Source organism: Notolabrus celidotus, chromosome 17 (assembly GCF_009762535.1).
Source record: "Notolabrus celidotus isolate fNotCel1 chromosome 17, fNotCel1.pri, whole genome shotgun sequence".
NCBI lineage: Eukaryota > Metazoa > Chordata > Actinopteri > Labriformes > Labridae > Notolabrus > Notolabrus celidotus.
In genome coordinates this window covers 27028653-27046267 of record NC_048288.1, presented here as the reverse complement: position 1 = coordinate 27046267, position 17615 = coordinate 27028653, and the positions used below count along the sequence as shown (strand labels likewise).

The window sequence follows — 17615 nt, the reverse complement described above, 5'->3', positions numbered from 1 at the left end:
CTTTTAGTTCCGGGTAAAGTAGTTCTGGGGGGTAAAAGACCCCGGAACTCTTGGTCGAAATGCACCTTAGGTGTACCTTTCTCCAGAATCCCGCACCCCATCTTTACCCGGTACTTCCACCAGATCTGTGTCTGGTCTGTCTCCGATCCGTTGCGGTCATGCTCCAGCTCTGTGCTCTCTTGTCAATCAACACCCACCGGTTGCGTTCTCTGAAAGCAGCACGGAGCAGGACTGCCGGACAGCTGGAGTCATGTGACCGAGGTTTTCCTCCTCCTCTCCTCATCCATGTTGTCTTTCTGGTCCTCTTAAAACCTCTGACCTGTTGACTCCAGGCCTGGCTACGCTCATCATGACCGTTTTTTTAAAGGTATATTTTGGGGACTTTTTGCCTTCATTAGATAAGACAGCTGAAGAGAGACGGGAAGCGTGGGGAGTGGAGGGTGGGGGAAGACATGCAGGAAATGGATGCAGCCGGGAGTCGAGCCAGCGACCTCTCCGGCGAGGACTATAGCCTCTCACTATAGACTCTCATTCACCTCCACTGGCTCTCTGTAAAGTACCGCATCACCTATAAGCTCATCCTCCTCACCTACAAATCCCTGCATGCCCTCGCCTCCAAATACCTGGCTGACCTACTCCACCAACACACTCCATCCCGGAACCTAAGGTCTTCGGACCTGGGTCTCCTCTCCATACCACAGACTACGCTGCAGACCTTTGGGGACAGAGCCTTCAGTGTGGCAGCCCCCACTCTGTGGAACTCTCTCCCTCCCGACATCCCTAGCGCCCCAACCCTGGACACTTTTAAGAAAGCAGTCAAAACGCACCTTTTCCTCAAGGCCTTTCCCCATTAGATATCCTTACCTACCCCCCAGACCCCCTACCTGACCCTGTGAAGCGACCTTGGGTTTCTTGAAAGGCGCTATATAAATATCAGTTATCATTATTATGTATTATTCTGTATGTGGGGCGCTTAATCCACTAGGCCACCAGCGTTGCGTTGTGCTCCGGCATCCGGCAAAAGTAGAAGTCTTGCGTATCTGATCGGGAGGACTCCAACCTGCCGGATCACACACGCAACTGAACGCAACGGAGTGGATCCAGCGGAAGTTAACAAATTGATTAGAATAGAAACCTATGCTGTGATGGATTGGAGACGGACCGGACACGGATCTGGTGGAATTTGGCTGCAGTGCATGTTTCATCTCAGTGGATAGCTCCAGTGATTACACAATATTAGATTTTCAAAATCAGGCATATTATAGTGATGTTTTTTTCTGTTGCACTTGATGCATTTGGAGGTTATTTTTCAAAGTAGCTCTGGGGAGAATCATTGAATTCTTTCACTGTGTCAGAAATCTCTTAATTAGTCAAGGATTGCAACTTACAATCCTTTTAGGTACCAACTAATCTGTTCATTCTACCTTTAAATCTGTTTATTACATGAAGCAATCAGTTTTTTATTGTTGAATTACAGATTTGAGACCATAGGGATTCAATTTCAAATGAAAACTACACAGATGATCAGTGTTTCATCATGTTTGTGGGGGTTGATTAATACATTCAGCAGCGCTTTTCTAAAGGGTTATTTATACATTGTAAATACAGTGGATTATCACGTTCACAGGAGATACCCTTAACCCTGTTAGAGCTCCACACGCACAGTAACCTGTCAGTCAGTGAGTAATAAGCTCTGATGAACATTCAACTGAATTACATTGTATCTTAATTGGATTAGTCCTGGTGTTATTGCAGGATGCCCAAGAAGGTCTCATAATCTCATTATGTGGAATGAAGGCATTGTGAATGAGGGCTAATCCTCCGCCTGCTGAGGGTTCCTCCTGGGATCACAAAGCTCCCTGAGGTTGGAGGGAAAAACTGAACCCGGCGAAGAAAGACAGGCTGAGAAATTGGAAATCGGGAGCGCCATTACTATCACAAAGATTTAGAAGTGAAACCACGTACCTGTAGGGTGTAGTTGGCTTTTTCATTGATGAGCTGGGAGATGAATTTCGCTGTGTGCTGGAAATGGACTTTTTCTGGGGGGAACATAATGAGATATAAGCAGAATAAATGTAGGAACAGATCACTTTTTTTCACTCATGTTAAATTAAAAGTAATGACTTTTCTTTCTTTTTTTTTGGTGAGGTGGTGAAAATCCTACCATCAGCTGTTGGATGGATAATGAGAAACTTCTTCTCCATGAACTGAGATGCTCTGTGTGCTAAGTTTGCCATCTGAGGAGAGGCGAGACGAAAGCATCAAATCAGATTAAATGAGATACCGCAATTATTTTCATGATTTGAATATGAAACAGAGCAATCTGGATCAAATCTTACCGTGTACGCCCTTGGATCGGGTTTTGGCAGTCCGAGATATCTCTCTGAAAAGGCAGAGGCTACAGAGGAGACAGAGAGGGTCTAATTAGGACGTCATGGCATCATTTTATTAGCAGGAATGATTTCTCTTTTCTGTCCAGCCATTGACAGGAAAACTACACCCATGCCTTCTCCATATTCAAATATATTCACACATCTACATATTTGTCTGTCTCCATGTGGCCTTCATTTGCAATTCCAAGCTTGAACAGTGCCTTGGCTCGTTTCTCACTTCCCCTCTGGCAAACCGAGAGGAATCAAATAGATGGGAAATCAGTCACACCACGACGCCCAGCTCCTCCTTAATTTGCAGTTTCCTGAATTGGTGAGCACCATCCCTCTGTCTCTGTCTCACTCACTCTTACCATTACTTCTTTTCACAGGCATTATTCCTTTGGTAGCCGAGGCGAGGTCGTCTTGGTTCACTTTGTCTTGCACTGCTATGATTTCGGTCATGTTCCTGCTCCGTTACACTGATGGGGTGAACAGGCTATTCTTCCTTTTCCTTATCTGAGCACATACATGCATCAGGCAATTGCAGGGGGTAAGGCAATCTTCCCTTTTCCCCCTTTTTCTGACAGCACTGCCAACGCCTGAATAACCACGCAGAGATTCTGTATTTCTAGCAGCGTCTCTATTCTTTTTGCATGTGAGCACACAGGAATAAAAAGTCCCCACAGAAGAACCAACTCACCGTATAATTCAAAGTCGGTGATAGGCGAGAGAACAGCTCCACACTTTACGGGGGATTCCTCACCGCTAACCAAGAGGCTGGTGACATAGCCTCCATACACCTGAGGAAGATAAAAAAGGACACATAAATATTCACTGGTTGGTTATTTTCCTCTGACATGATGCTAAATGATGCATCATAAACATATTCAATCTGAGGAGTCCACTCTGAGAGTGAGGTGAGAAAGAATGGCTGCCATGAGAGCATTCTGAGTAAGCAGACTGGTTAAATCTTAGTGCACAGCTGAGTTTCAGACATACAGTACTTTACACTCCAAGAACTTAAGGGCCTGTTTCTACTAGCTGCGTTTTTCTGGGCTTGCAGCTTATAAAAAAACCTATGCTGAGTGCAAAACGCCCTCAGTGTCAGCTGTTAGTTTTCTGCTGTGCTCTCAGTTGAAACAGTTTAAATTCTGGAACACTGCCATGATCGTCAATGTTAGGCTTCCCTCAACAACCAATCAAAATCAAGAAAGGGGGAGACTTCAATACCAACTTTGTCGACAACTACTTATCACTATCATAGCTCTCTCTTCTTCTCTTCTCCCCTATCCCTCTTTCCAACCACAACTCGGTCTCAGCAGATGTGTGTCTAACATGAGTCTGGTTCTGCTCGAGGTTTCTGCCTGTTAAAGGAAGTTTGTCCTTGCCGCTGTAACTTGCTAAATACTGTGAGGTGCAATGCTCATGGTTGATTAAGATGAGATAAGACTGGATCTTATCCTGTCTTGATGTTGGGCCTCTGTTAATAATTTAACATAGAGTACGGTCTAGACCTGCTCTGTTTTTGAAAGCGTCTTGAGATAACGTTTGTCGTGATTTGGCGCTGTATAAATAAAGATTGATTGATTGACAACAACATGAAGTTTTCTTTGTAAACTTTCATTTAAGAGAAGTAAATATGAAGCATACAGGTCAATTTAAAGCAGACTGAACTAACTTGGATGCAGAAGTTCTGGGAGACAACTTTCATAAACTAGCAACAGTAAGCGCCAATGAGGAGCGCTCTGACATTGAAGTCATGAGCGCTTCCTTCAAAAAAAAACATGTCTCACTAGCAACGACAACATCATCAACAGGATGTCATTTGACAATGACTTATTGATTTAATTGGAATTGTGGTTCTGAATTTGACGTTGAACTTCTTACGGTTACTGGTTGGGGGAACCTTATTAGAAGATCTGCCGTAGCTCATCCTTAATTAGCATGACAAACCCCCCCTAAGAGCCCTATGTACTGTATAGTAGGAAAGAAAGAATCAGGAAGAAAAGAGGAGGGAGGGCAGGGTGTGCAATCTGAGAATGAAGGGGATGTTTGAATTCATAAGAGAGCCCGAAGAGGCGTGGTGGAGGTGTGGTCCTGCTCCTGAAACTCTCCACCAATGGACACAGGCCCTAAAAGTCCAATATGGATACTGACAGAGACAAGCAGGATTCTTCTTACCTTCCCAAAAGCTCCCACTCGTGTTTTGTCGATGTAAGGCTCTTTCAAAAGAAAACTGCAAAAGATAAAACATCATTTAGAATCAGGAGGAAACTTCTCACTAAAGCATCTGTTGACAGGAAATACAAGAACTAACATAAGTAGTAATCATTGCATCCCAGTAGTTAAAAGGACTGTTAGAGGATGCTTTATTTCATAGGACACAATTAAATGAAGCACTTCTCTTATAAATATTTATTAGAATTGACATTTTAATAGGCTAATGTATGAAGTGAAGTGGAGTTATGTTGTCTTTCAATTCGGTAAAGACATCCAAGAGATAAAAAAGAGGTTACTTTTTAAAGAAAGGTGTGCTGATTTTGAGCGATGGGTAGGTTTGGATCTTCTATTTAATATGTTATTAAGACATTATGTTCAAAACAACCTGTTTGAATTCTGTAGAGTAAGAATCAATTTATTTCAAGCTTTTTGATGAAGATGTGATGGAAACATGTCACATACTTGAGTGCATCCTTCTGGTCCAGCTCCTCGTACACGCCCAGCTTCTTCTGGATGCGGTGCAGCAGGTTCGTTCCCTGGAAGCCGCTCCCTCGCCCGTCGCATCGCACCACGATGGCTCCGAAGCTGCTCACCAGCACTGTGGCCCAGTCCATGTGAAAGCGCTCCGACACCATCTGGCCACCAGGTGTCCCATCACTGCACACATAAACACAGAAATGCAACTAGATCAACACAATCAGAGGGCTGCTGGATGCACTGCTTATTTTGTTATCTAAAAATAAACCTGGAAAAGTGGGACAGAATCTGAGCGTGTGTCTGTTTTGGGACACTGAGTACACAGCATTATCATTAATTTGCCTGAAAGTGCTTTTTTAAATATATTTGGGTATGCACTGTGAACTGTGGATATGTGTGAGCTGGCATGGAGCGACATGTGCAGATTTAAGATGAAAGCGAGCTCAGAGTGCTGCTGCCATTCCTCGTTCAAAAACAGTCAAGTTAGATATCTTTGAAAAGTAATCACTCCTGCAGATAACCTCTGCTTCCTGTTTGAGTATTCAGGACATAAAGGAGCTTAAACTGCAAAACCTTTGATTTGGAAAGTCACTTTATTCCAACTCAGAGTCTAAAGTGGGACAGTCTTCTTAAATAAGCCGTCATGGTCACTTTCTTAAGCTATAAAAAATAAGCACACAGCAGAATGTGCTTGTAACGCTTCTGAAATATGCAAGCAGAGCAGAAAGGCCAAACTCTAAAAACAGACAGATATGCTAATGAAGGCATCAGGAGGATATGAGGGTGACATTATTATCCAGCTGGAGGAAAAGGGAAAAAAAGCAGGAGCCTTTATGCCTCATTAAAACTCTTCACAGGAAGTCTCTGTTTATGAGGACAGCCATGTCCTCATGCAACCTGAGGTGGACGTAAACCTGTTGTGTGTGTGGAAGTGAGGAATATGACGTAATACATACATGAGCAGGAGGAGTGGATAGTGCGATGTCTCCATGAAGCTGGCAGGTTTGAGGATCTGAAGAGACAAAGCTGCAACACAGAGACAAACAGCCGTGAGCTCAAACATCCACTTATTCTGCTCTTTAACACAAGAACATTTTTCTGTTTAGAGATACACTGCCAGTCAAAAGTTTGGACACACCTTCGAATTCAATGGTTTTTATTTATCTTAGTTATTTTCAACATTGTAGATTAATACTGAAGACATCAAAACTATTAAATAATCTGGTTTTGCCATAATCGGGATTACAACAGTAGTCAAATAGGGCTATCAATTGTGTGCTAACCCTACCTCTGAACAACACAACTGATGGTCTCAAACACATTAAGAAGGGAAGTCATTCTACAAATGAACTCTTGACAAGGCTCATGTTAATTAGAAACCATTCCAGGAGACCACTTCATGAAGCTGGCTGAGAGAATACCAAGAGTGTGCAAAGCTGTCATGAAGGCAAAAGGGGGCTACTTTACAGAAACTAAAATATAAAACATATTCTGCTTTGTTTAACACTTTTTTGTTAAAGCTGCTGCGAGGAACTTTTGTTTTGTATTGGTTCTGGCGCCCCCTTGTGGACAAAGTGATACCTCTTATCTCTTGTCCTATACATGCAAAAGTAGTGTTTTCAACAAAAACCTCATCCTGTTGTTTTTTAACAGTCAACTTTATCAGGCAGTGTGATTATTTTCCATGAAAAACAGTCAAATAAAGGCTGTTTCTGAAGCGAGATGTCCATCATCTGGTCTGACACCTACCCCCTCAGAGCAGTTTCAGGCATTACAAATGACAACAGAGAAGGTGTCAGTGTTGTCGCTGATGGTCTCGTTTGCTATTGAAGATCATAAAGAGGCATCAGTATAATTTTCAGTCTGTTTCTCAGCCAGTTCAAAACTCCTCACAGGGCCTTTAATCAACTAATCCATTTATGTTCTTTAATAGTTTTGATGTCTTCAGTATTAATCAGTGTTTCAAATAATTAAAATAAATACCAACCCTTGAATGAGAAGGTTTTTCCAGACTTTTGACTGGTAGTGTATGTTGATGAAAGATTGTGTCTAAAAATACATTTTGGAGATAAGTGTTGTAGTTGAGAGCTTACTTTAAAAATGGAAAAAATACAGATTTAATTTGGAATAATATGCAAAAGTTATATAGGCAGTAAAATAATACCATTTGAAGTATTAAAAGTATGTAAAAGCTAAGAGTCTTGGCCACAGGAAGTAACATTGGAGTGTTTTAAGCTCTAAAACTGTGACTGTTTACTGTGCTGCTCTGTCCTGTGCAGCACTGATACTAAGATTCAAACAACTCCTGTACAGTTCACCTCTTCTAGCTTTAAAGATAACAAAATGTACCAACAACATAAGTTAAATGATTCACTTCAAAGTCTCTCCGTGACTTAATTTATGTACACAAAGTGTGAAGAAAGTGCTGTTGCTTTATCTTAATACATTTGTCATAAATGTGAATTTGGAACATACTGTAGTCGTCCATGAGGATTTCCTTGTACTCCACTTTGGGCATCTGCATGGAGTCCAGGGCCCTCCTCAGCTTCTCATTGGTCTCAAGTTTGTGCACCTCTGAAATATCTGCAAACAGAGAAAGACTTGTATTAAGATTTGAACAGAAACCTGACCAGTAACAGTTTATACTTTGACTGTGAGAACCTCCAAAATCCAGAAGATAGTGCTCTTAAAGTGTCTGTAATTTCCTCTTTTATGGTACCTTCTATATATTCCTTTTCTTCCAACCCTTCTCTTATTTTGGGACTATTTGGAGGTTAGAGGAGACCATTTCTTTAATCCTGTATTTTGTGTGTTCTTTGTTTTCCTTGTCTGTTCCTGTCAATATTCTGACATAACCCTGAAAAGGTGTGTTTTTATGAGCCATTACTGTAAGTTGAAGTCACCAAAGCTTACGTACATTATGTGTATGTATATTATTGTAGGAGCTGGAGTGGGTAGTAGAATTAACAGAGGTTTTGTTCCAGTATGTGTTTTTAAGAACAAACTATGGTCATTCATCAAAAGATCACCACCAGCACCATCCAAGTGAAGCCAGTGTGGAAGTGCAGGATTTGATTTGATGTCTTTGTTTTCAACATGTAAAATAAAATAGAAAATACATACAAATAAAAAGAAGAAATGAAAAATAAAAAAAGAACAAAATCAATATATTCCATCAGTAGAAATTTTTCAATTTACATGTTCGAGAAGGAGTAGGAAGCAGTAAAAACGTATCTAACCCTACCCCATTATTCACCATTTTCTGGCACTTGAATATGAATCTGTTCCACAGTTTTACTCCTGTTCATGAAATCTGTGCGTGGGTCACTACTCATCAGATTTGATCATACTACAGCTAAGTGTTTAGTATAATATGAAGCGTGGCTGATTTAACTCCCAGCTAAGCGTGTTTAAGCTGTTTTCTGGTAGGCTAAATGTGGCCTCATTCCACCTCTTTGCCTATTTCTAGATTAGCTGACATGAGAGCCACCATCTCCAATATGGCGACCACCATCTTTAAACTTCATAACACCTCTTCAGAAACCAATCAGTAGTGATGTTATTGAGACAAAGTCAATATTACAAACAGTCTATGATTAAAAGCAGCATCCTGACTGCTCAACTTGTCCAATGACCCCTTTGATACACCACAGACGTTCAGATATGTCATCATCAGACACCTTTAAAATACAGCAAACGTTCCACTTTGCTGTGCGAGCACCGGGTCAACATTAATGCACTCAGAAACAGTGTTAAACAGCAGAATAATGCATGCTGATTAGATTACACTGCAGCATTTACAGACTGCTTTCCAAATAACAAGGACAGGGACATCACTTTGATAAAGACAACACACCCACTGAATGACATTACAGTATGCTGATGTTGCTGTTGAGCAGTTCTTAATTTAATGTGCACTTCCATCCAGAGGAGTAATGTGATTACTGCCATCATGCAGGACCTGCCTGTTAGACAAACAGTGACTCCGTGCACAGGTGGTCATTCTGCACGGCAAGACAAAGCTTTCAGCAAGGTGCTTTTCACTGGAGCTAATACGTTAATGTGCACAGGGTCACATGTGTTTAACATAAATTAGAGTCCTGCAAATGCAAATGTTTGATTGACTGGGTTAATACTCACTCTCTCTGTGCTGCGTCTCACTCTCCTCGTCTCTCTGGGTCTTGTACACAGAAACAAACGGGATGTCCCGGCCTAGACGCGAAGGAGAAACTTTGATCAGCATGATTAAGAAAACATGAAGGTTATCTCTGTTCTTGTTTGTGGCAAGATCACCGCTGACTTTACATGATGAAGAGAGAAAAGCAGCAGAAACCAAAGGAGATCCAAGAGTTATGGTCGAATAAAGATTGATCTGATGCAGGATAGCTTTTCTATATCTCAGTCACCAACAGAGGTAGAGTCCTTTGTGTTAAATGTTAAATGTTATATGAATAAAGCCCCTAAAATACAGAATATGAGAGAGAAGAGGCTGGAAATAAAGGGATGTAGATCACAAATGTGGGAATATTAAGGCTGTGTGCCTCACCCTCTTTTTCTTCATCTCTCATATCCTTATCATCCTCACATAAAATAAACCAGCATGAGTCACAGGATCTCTGAGCTCTGTCTGTGCTTCAAAGGCGTTTTGGTCGGATCCTGTTGGATCCTTAGTTCAGTGATGATCACTTTCAAAGGTTCAGAACGGATTGATAGAAAAGTGTTTGATCAGAGATAAGATATCGTCTCTCTGAGTCCTCATCCAGACTGACGACGCTCTGGACTCTTATCCTGTCATGATGTTGGGTCTTTGTTAATAATATAACATAGAGTACAGTCAAGACATGCTAAGTTTCAAAAAGCATTACTATTATCATTGGCCCCTCTTTCACCAGGTAAAAATGTTTGAGAACCAGTTCTCATTAACAAAAGCATCTTGGGATAATATTTGTTGTGATTTGGCACTATACAAATAAAGATTGATTGATTGATTGAATGACCTGCAGGTACATTGGTAATTCTAACCAATAATTCCAAAAAACAAAAAAGCTTTAACCCGCTGTCTTTGGCTACTCTTAATTTTGTTTTAATTTTGAGAATCACAAGATGGAAGCTCCCCTGTTCTTTTGTCCTTTTGTTCATATGTCACTGCAATAGAATGACTTAAGAACAAAAAACCTTGGAAAGGCAACATGGACAAAAAACAGTCGCACTATATACGATGACCTTTACCAATTCCCAGGATTAAACAATGGAAAATATTTGAAGTGGACTAAAGAAACTTTTAAACCAAGAAGCAAAACTTTGGGTTGAATATGATGCTTGTGAAAATTAGGAAGTGCAAAAGCTGCAGTTCTGCAAGTGTCCACTTGAGGCTGGCTTTCAAAGCCAAATGCCCTCAGCCTGGAACAAAGAAAACTGGTTGGCCTTAATAGGACATAAAAAGGCATACAAATGAATTTCTGTGTGTTTTAAATCCAGCTTAAAACTCCTCTCAGGAGCTTTAACTATGTAAATAAAGCAATATGTGTTTAGGAATAGAAAGAGTTGAGTTTAAAAAGAGGGGGACATGAGTAAACAATCATTACCTTGGCAGTTGAGCAGGAAGAAGCTCATGTTGTGGCTGAAGGAGCCGCTGATGTAGCCACAGCTATCGGACAGGGCGCAGGACAGACAGCGACGGTTGAATGAACCAAATGTGTCCGCACTATGGGAACAAAGACCAGGTTATTCCAAAAACTTAAAGTAATAACTGCTTACAGAAAACATACAATCAAGAGGAGCTGTTACCTGTACAAATGTCTTCTCTTTGGACCGTCTTCAGTGCTCAGAAAGTATCTGAGTAAAGAAAAGAGGGACACACTCAGAGGCAGCAGATTTGAGGTCATCTGCAATGCATACAAAGTGTTTTACAGTCTTTCAGTGAGTTTAGCAGAGCTGCCCAGGGGGATAAGAGAGTAAGGCAAATGGAAACACAACACAGTCTAAACTTCTCACTAGTTTAAGTGTTTTATAAATAAATGATGGGGCAGAAACGGGGGGATTGAACCCTCTAAAACAGGCACAGGACAAATCCTACCCCTTTTGAAATTCGAGACAACTTTTCAAGCTGCTATCACACCTTTGGGAATGATGAGTAAGTGTTGTGTTTCTATATGCTTAGTGTGAATAACAGCTGTTTGCATGTTTAATCGTGTTCGTCATATCGCAGATGCTTTGCGGCCGGCAGTGTGGGTGTGAAATGTTTTGGGAGGGATGGGGATGAGTCACATTCCTCATGGGGGCAACAGGGACGCTTTTAATAGGGAGGATATTTGGAGCTGTTACTGTGTGGAAATGTACGAGCATGGCCTGTTTGGCAAAGTCGATCAATGTCCTTGACTGTGCTCTGTCCATGGTGCTGAAACAGGGGAATGCATAGAACAGCATCCAGAAGGGAGCACTCTGTGTCGCTGTCCATGGTGCTGAAACAGTGGAATACATAGAACAGCATCCAGAAGGGAGCTCTCTTTGTCTCTGTCCATGGTGCTGAAACATCTAACCAATTGGTTCTCTTGGAAGGGGCAGCCAATGAATGAATATTTTCCCCTAACTGTTTTTGAAATTTCTTTCTGTGAAACAACCTCATTTATACAAAAGACTTTCTAATAGACTTTTAATCGGATCCTTGGTGTTTTATTTGTTGTTTTTGATCAACCATTGTTTTAACTTGGTCTTTAATAAATCCTGGCATCTGCCTGTTTTATTCCTATTCTACATTTTATTTCAACAATCCATTAAACATAATTTATAGAGCACATTTCATACGAATGAAATGCAATACAAAGTGCTTTATAGCGAATGAAAACAATAAAAAAGAAGAAATAGAATAATGGCAAAAGGTGCTACATATTAAAAAACAAAAATGGATTTGAAGTAGAGACTAATGCACACCAATACAAATAAAATATATGGAATTAAAATAAGTTAAATAAGCATAAAAAAAATATATATATAAAAGTGAAAATAAATACATTTAAAGAAAACCAAAAATGTCAATGAGACCAATAATAAAAAAACAAATAGTTCAGAATAAATAAAATAATTAAAAGCATTTGAAACATTGAAATAAAATAAAAACATTAAAGTATTACAATTTTGAAACCTTACATAAAAGCCAGACTGAATAGATATGGTTTTAGTTTACTTCTACTTTAAATTTATTTAGATTTTTGTTGAAAGCACTTAATTGTTATTATCTTTATCATTTTAGACTTTCCAACTATACTTTCTGCAAAGCTAGATGAAAAAAGTTTAGTCAATCTCTCTAATGCATTCTTCGTTTTCTGCCCATGTCAGCACAACGACCCATTCTTCCGTCTTAATCCTGTAAAAGGTCAACTGACATAACAACTGGGATAAACTGCTGAATGTGCTGGGAGGGGTTTTCAAGCTCACATCAACTGGCTGTCCTCGTTGTAGGCCAGGACTTGGGTGACGTCCCAGTCCCCAGACGTGATGGACTGCAGAGTGTCTGTGCTGGTGTTGGGCTTTGGAGATAAATGGAGAAGGGAGTGATTAATCAAAGGATGAGAAGTGCATATCTGAACAGTCAAAGTGCACAGTTCATTGCTTTAAAAGTTGACTATTGGTAGCCTGCCACTGATGTACAACAAATCTAACTGCAGAGCTGCCAGCTAAAAGTTTCCTACACTGATATTTAAGCGACTGTCTTCCTGTATAGAAGAAAAAAAGAAATATGTTCTCCCACCTGAGAGATGGACATGGAGATGTGGAAGAACTTGCCCCTTCCTCCTTGAGGGATGGCGCGAGTGAAGAAAAGCTTGAGGCCATCTTTGGAAAACAGCGGCTTCTCATTCTGGGGAAACAGAGAAGATCACTTGAGAACTTTAGCCAACAAAAAGTGAAACTGAGGTCCACATAACTCTGGAAATGTGGAAGAACTCTATGCAGTGAAGAAACAGGTAAAGCATCCTTACTTTCCTCACACATATGCTGAAATAAACAGATTCGTATCTGCTGTTAATACAGTAAACATCAACACGCTTCTGCACCACCTCCAAGGACTACGAGCCAACACAACCCTGGTTTTATGGATTCAAGATTTTAGACCTCAACCTGTTAAAGTCAATGCTTTCAAATCCTAACCTGCAATGGCAACTGACTGACACTCCTTATATGCCGATGACATGTTTTTGGTCGTCTGTCTGACAGATGAGTGCTCCTCCTCTATATACAGGTAGTGTTTTAACACCATGGTTCTCTGGATCAAGAACAGCTAACTAGAGCTAAACAACACTAAAACCAAGGAGCTGTTTTGCAAGGAACACCAGGCCCCTGACACCCCACACCTCTATCTCTTGGCTCTTCATGCTGGAGGGGCAGGTGGTGGAACAGATCAATGTCTTTAGGTACCTCAGCACTAAGATCAACCACAGCCTGTCCTTCACGTAGCATGCACCCTGCAACTATAAGAAGGCCAAACACCACATGTTTCACCTGAGGAGGCTGAAAAGTTTCACTCATGAAATCAGTCCTCACATTGAACACCGTATCCTGATGCATCTTTCCCAGTGAAAGAGGCGAGAGAAAATTCCCTACAATCTTCAGACATGTAGCTAAAATCCTTGGCACCATCCAAATCCAACTCTCAGAGCTGTAAAGCCGTGCAGCAGAAAGCAGAGAAGCAGTCTTCATCACTGAGGACCCTTCACAAACTCTTCACTGCTCGATTCAGCTGCTCCCCTCAGGCAACCGTTTGGCCAAAAAGAGAACTTTCAAGAACTCTTTTATTCCCACTGCAATATGCATTTTACACAAGGCTGGATCGGCACTACTTTTTAATGTGCCTTACACACACACTTCAACTAATTATGGAACATTTGGTTTGACTCTATGCAAATCTGATGGGTTTAGATTATTTTCATGTTGTTTGAGCGACCAACCAAAGGTAATTTTCTTGAATCTTGAGTCTTAACATGCCAACAATTGCTACATTGAGTTTTCCTTTACCAGCAGCTCAAACATGAATACTTCCACATGTGACTTTTCTTACCTGTCTGTGCAGCCATCCTTCACTTTCATCCTCATGTTTCTGAAGAAATGAAAAGAAGACAGGTTTCAAGAAAGCTTTATTTTATTGCCAAGTGAGCTCGCACACATAAGGAACTTGACGTGGTGAATGGAACACAGATGGTGAATGAAAACAGTCTTGACGGCCTTTGATACAAACATACATATTTTATGCATTCAATAGTAGTTCATTCACATAACTCGTGTTTTAATGGTTTCAAATGTTTGCTTCTGTAGCAGAACATATTTTGTGTTTGGTGTCTAGGCTTCCACCTTGTTACTCCACACAGTTTATTTTTTTTACATGCAGAAATTTGAGGAGTGATGAGATGATGTCTTAAAGCCCCTCATCGTAGCCTACAGGTGGAAAAGTTAATGCAGGGCAGCTGTGGCAATGTCAGAGCAGAGCAAGAGATCAGAAATCTGTCACCTTAAATAGACTGCCACGCTGGGAGGACATGTCTGTCATAAGATTGTGAGAATGACACTTGTGAAGTGTGAAATCAGAGCAGCACATGTTGCCTGTCTGAACTAGCCCACAGGCGTCGCTCCATTTCACACACACACACACGCAGAGGGCCGATGTTTACCTTGGTGCAAACTCCCGTCGTGGCCTCACACAGCGTGAGAATGGAGATGTTCTGAGCTCTGTTCAGCCAGTTGATGGCCAGCTTAGTCGTGGTCGCCCATTTCACCATGGTCACATAGTACTCACTGAGAAACACACACAGAGGAAGTATTACATAAAAAGATTTCTCTTACATCTCAAGATCTTTTAATCGCTGAGTAAATGATGATGTGATCATTGAGGCTGAAACACAAGGAAATACAAAGAGACAAAATCTTTTTAGTCTCTAACTGTAGATAATGATGAACTTTTAAATGGATGAAACATTAATGACTCCTGGCAGAGATACTGGAGCAGCATATAATGAGCCACAGCAAAAGGAGAAAAATAAATTGGGTATAAATGCAAAGAGAGCAAACAGAGGCATTAAACTTAATAGAATGAAACATGGGAAACCATTAAGAAAAATGCAGCACTGGAGGAATGCACTGAAAAGGATGTTTGCAGAATATGCAGAATGAAAAGAGTTGAACTAACAGATAAAAGGATATAAGGTATTTGAGATGTATGCAAATCTAAATATTGTCAGAAGAAGCATGAATACACACACGAGAGACAACGCATAAATATGGAGGAGATGTGCAAATTTATGGATCGCAGGCAGGAGGTGGAGGATCAGCATCATTTGACTGAGCAGACAGATTCAGTAGGTGACAATTTGCACGCCTCACCCGATCCTGGGATCATCAGGTCTCCTCATCTCGATGGTGTGAAGAGGGCCGTTCAGGTTTACAACATACAGAGTGATGAGCGGGTTCTCCTCGCCGGCCTGAAAAATGAACAAGAAATGAACAAGAACCGTCTAGAATGTAAAGAAATATGAACATCAGTTCAATGAAAGTACTGTAGAGGACAAAACTGCACCTTAGGGTAGTGGTACTCTTTCCCCATTGGGTAGGGTGTTCCTGTGAACATGGGCAGCTCCATCCTGGGCACCAGGCTGTCATTGATGGTGGCGTATGCTAACCTGGCACCATCTGGAGACCACCAATGGGCAATGTGGGACTGAAAAATCTCCTCTGGAAGAACAAAGAGAAAGTGACCATCAATCATTGTGACAGGGAACAAAAACTCACTCAGCAGGGTTTAATAACATGGAGGCAGGCCAAGAGAATCACTTTTGTCGCTCATCAGAGGCAGAAGTTACCAGGTTATGCTTTTCAAAGTGTTATTTCTGGCACTCTTCTCTCACGCAGGCTTTATAGATGTGAAGTTGAGCAGATCAGTCAAAAAGAAAACATGGCTTAGGACTTAAAAGGTGCCCAAACTAGGTGAATAAGAACTCAGGGTTTAAGAAGGGAAGCCAGCATGAACATACGTGTAGCCTGCATTCTTTCCAACCGCCAGCAGGGGGCGACTCCAGAAAAAGTAAACTGATATAGAAGTCTGAATAAAAACAAGCTTGATTTATAACCTCATTAAACTCTTTACTCATGAGTTTCTGGTCTCAATGTCTGGTTTGGACTCTCCTTGAAATGAAGCATGATGCTGATTTCTTTAATTATGGTTTCACATTCATAGTTATAATAGTGATATTAATTTTATTTGTAGAGCACTTTTCAAAACCGAGTTACAAAGTGCTTTACATGGGCAGCAAAATAAAACAGGCAGTTAATAAAAACACACAAGTTAAAATTAAGAAATAAAACATATTTTAAAAGACTAAAATTCCCCTTAAAGAGCTCTAAAGGAATACAATTATTTTAAAATATATTTCTTAAGATGGTTAAAATAAAATAAAATAAAATAAAATAAAATAGAATAAAATAAAATAGAATAGAATAGAATAGAATAGAATAGAATAGAATAAAATAAAATAAAATAAAATAGAATAAAATAAAATAGAATAGAATAGAAAAAAATAAAATAAAATAAAATAGAATAAAATTAAATAAAATAGATTAGAATAGAATAGAATAGAATAAAATAAAATAAACAAATTCAGATAAAATCTGGGAAGGCTCTGCGATAAGGGATTTAAAAGAGCTCACTGACTCAGCAGTGGTAGAGGCTGCTGTGGTAGCGAACCATCAGTGTTAACCAATTCCATTCATGTGCATCCACACGCCGTTGAATATATCCCTAGGAGCAATTTGGGGTCCATTTGGGGACACTTAAGGATGTGACTGCAGGCGCTGGAATCAACCCCCAAGATGACCTTTTAAGACTGGACTTAAAGATTCTATAAAAGGTCAACTGTTTCTTACTACATTTGATTTGCAGCTTATTCTTTAATAAACAAAAATGCAATCTAATTAATAAAACTGTTAAACATTCACTGATGCATCTTACTATCCAAGCTAACTTATATCCTAACATCAGACAACTCTTCCCTCTTGTCCAAATATGGTCACTTTAAAGTTGTTGTGTTGATCTTTTGAGCATGCGGGTCAGTTCTGGACCGTGAGCAGTTCACATGAGAATCTAATTCAGGTCACATTAAACTAGTAATATAAACAGAAAAAATCAGATCTGAGCAGTAAATCCAAGTTGAGCATTAAGGTCTGCAGTGTGAACACAACCTTGCTAACTTTGTTCCTCTCTCTTAAACCTGCAAGTTGAGTTCATAAATCAAAGCAGTTTTTGATCTCAGTTCAGCACATCGATCAAAACAGAACTCAGCTTCGATTCCAGGAAACAAACACGGCAGCAATTTCTCACAGTTACAACCAAACGCTGTACTCCAGATACTTTTAGGGTTGCTGTCACCTGTTTGTGTGTGTGTGTGTGTGTGTGTGTGTGTGTGTGTGTGTGTGTGTGTGTGTGTGTGTGTGTGTGTGTGTGTGTGTGTGTGTGTGTGTGTATGTGTTTGTGTGTGTGTACCAGTTTCAGTGGTAAATTCACTCCAT

The 17615-nt window shown here is 40.4% G+C and overlaps 1 protein-coding gene across 1 annotated transcript in view; it reads right to left on the bottom strand.

The window, feature by feature from the left end:
* The window catches only part of LOC117828931 (dipeptidyl aminopeptidase-like protein 6), a 248575-nt gene that overhangs the window by 4511 nt on the left and 226449 nt on the right, over window positions 1-17615 (bottom strand). The window contains exons 9-25 of the mRNA XM_034706344.1: window positions 15631-15785; window positions 15438-15535; window positions 14729-14852; window positions 14122-14160; window positions 12817-12924; window positions 12504-12595; window positions 10857-10904; window positions 10655-10773; window positions 9210-9281; window positions 7545-7652; window positions 6026-6095; window positions 5055-5249; window positions 4554-4608; window positions 3073-3172; window positions 2340-2398; window positions 2165-2237; window positions 1966-2039 (exon numbers count right to left, since the gene is read on the bottom strand). Coding sequence (XP_034562235.1) covers window positions 1966-2039; window positions 2165-2237; window positions 2340-2398; window positions 3073-3172; window positions 4554-4608; window positions 5055-5249; window positions 6026-6095; window positions 7545-7652; window positions 9210-9281; window positions 10655-10773; window positions 10857-10904; window positions 12504-12595; window positions 12817-12924; window positions 14122-14160; window positions 14729-14852; window positions 15438-15535; window positions 15631-15785 — 1589 coding nt within the window. The remainder of the gene's footprint in view (window positions 1-1965; window positions 2040-2164; window positions 2238-2339; window positions 2399-3072; window positions 3173-4553; window positions 4609-5054; window positions 5250-6025; window positions 6096-7544; window positions 7653-9209; window positions 9282-10654; window positions 10774-10856; window positions 10905-12503; window positions 12596-12816; window positions 12925-14121; window positions 14161-14728; window positions 14853-15437; window positions 15536-15630; window positions 15786-17615) is intronic.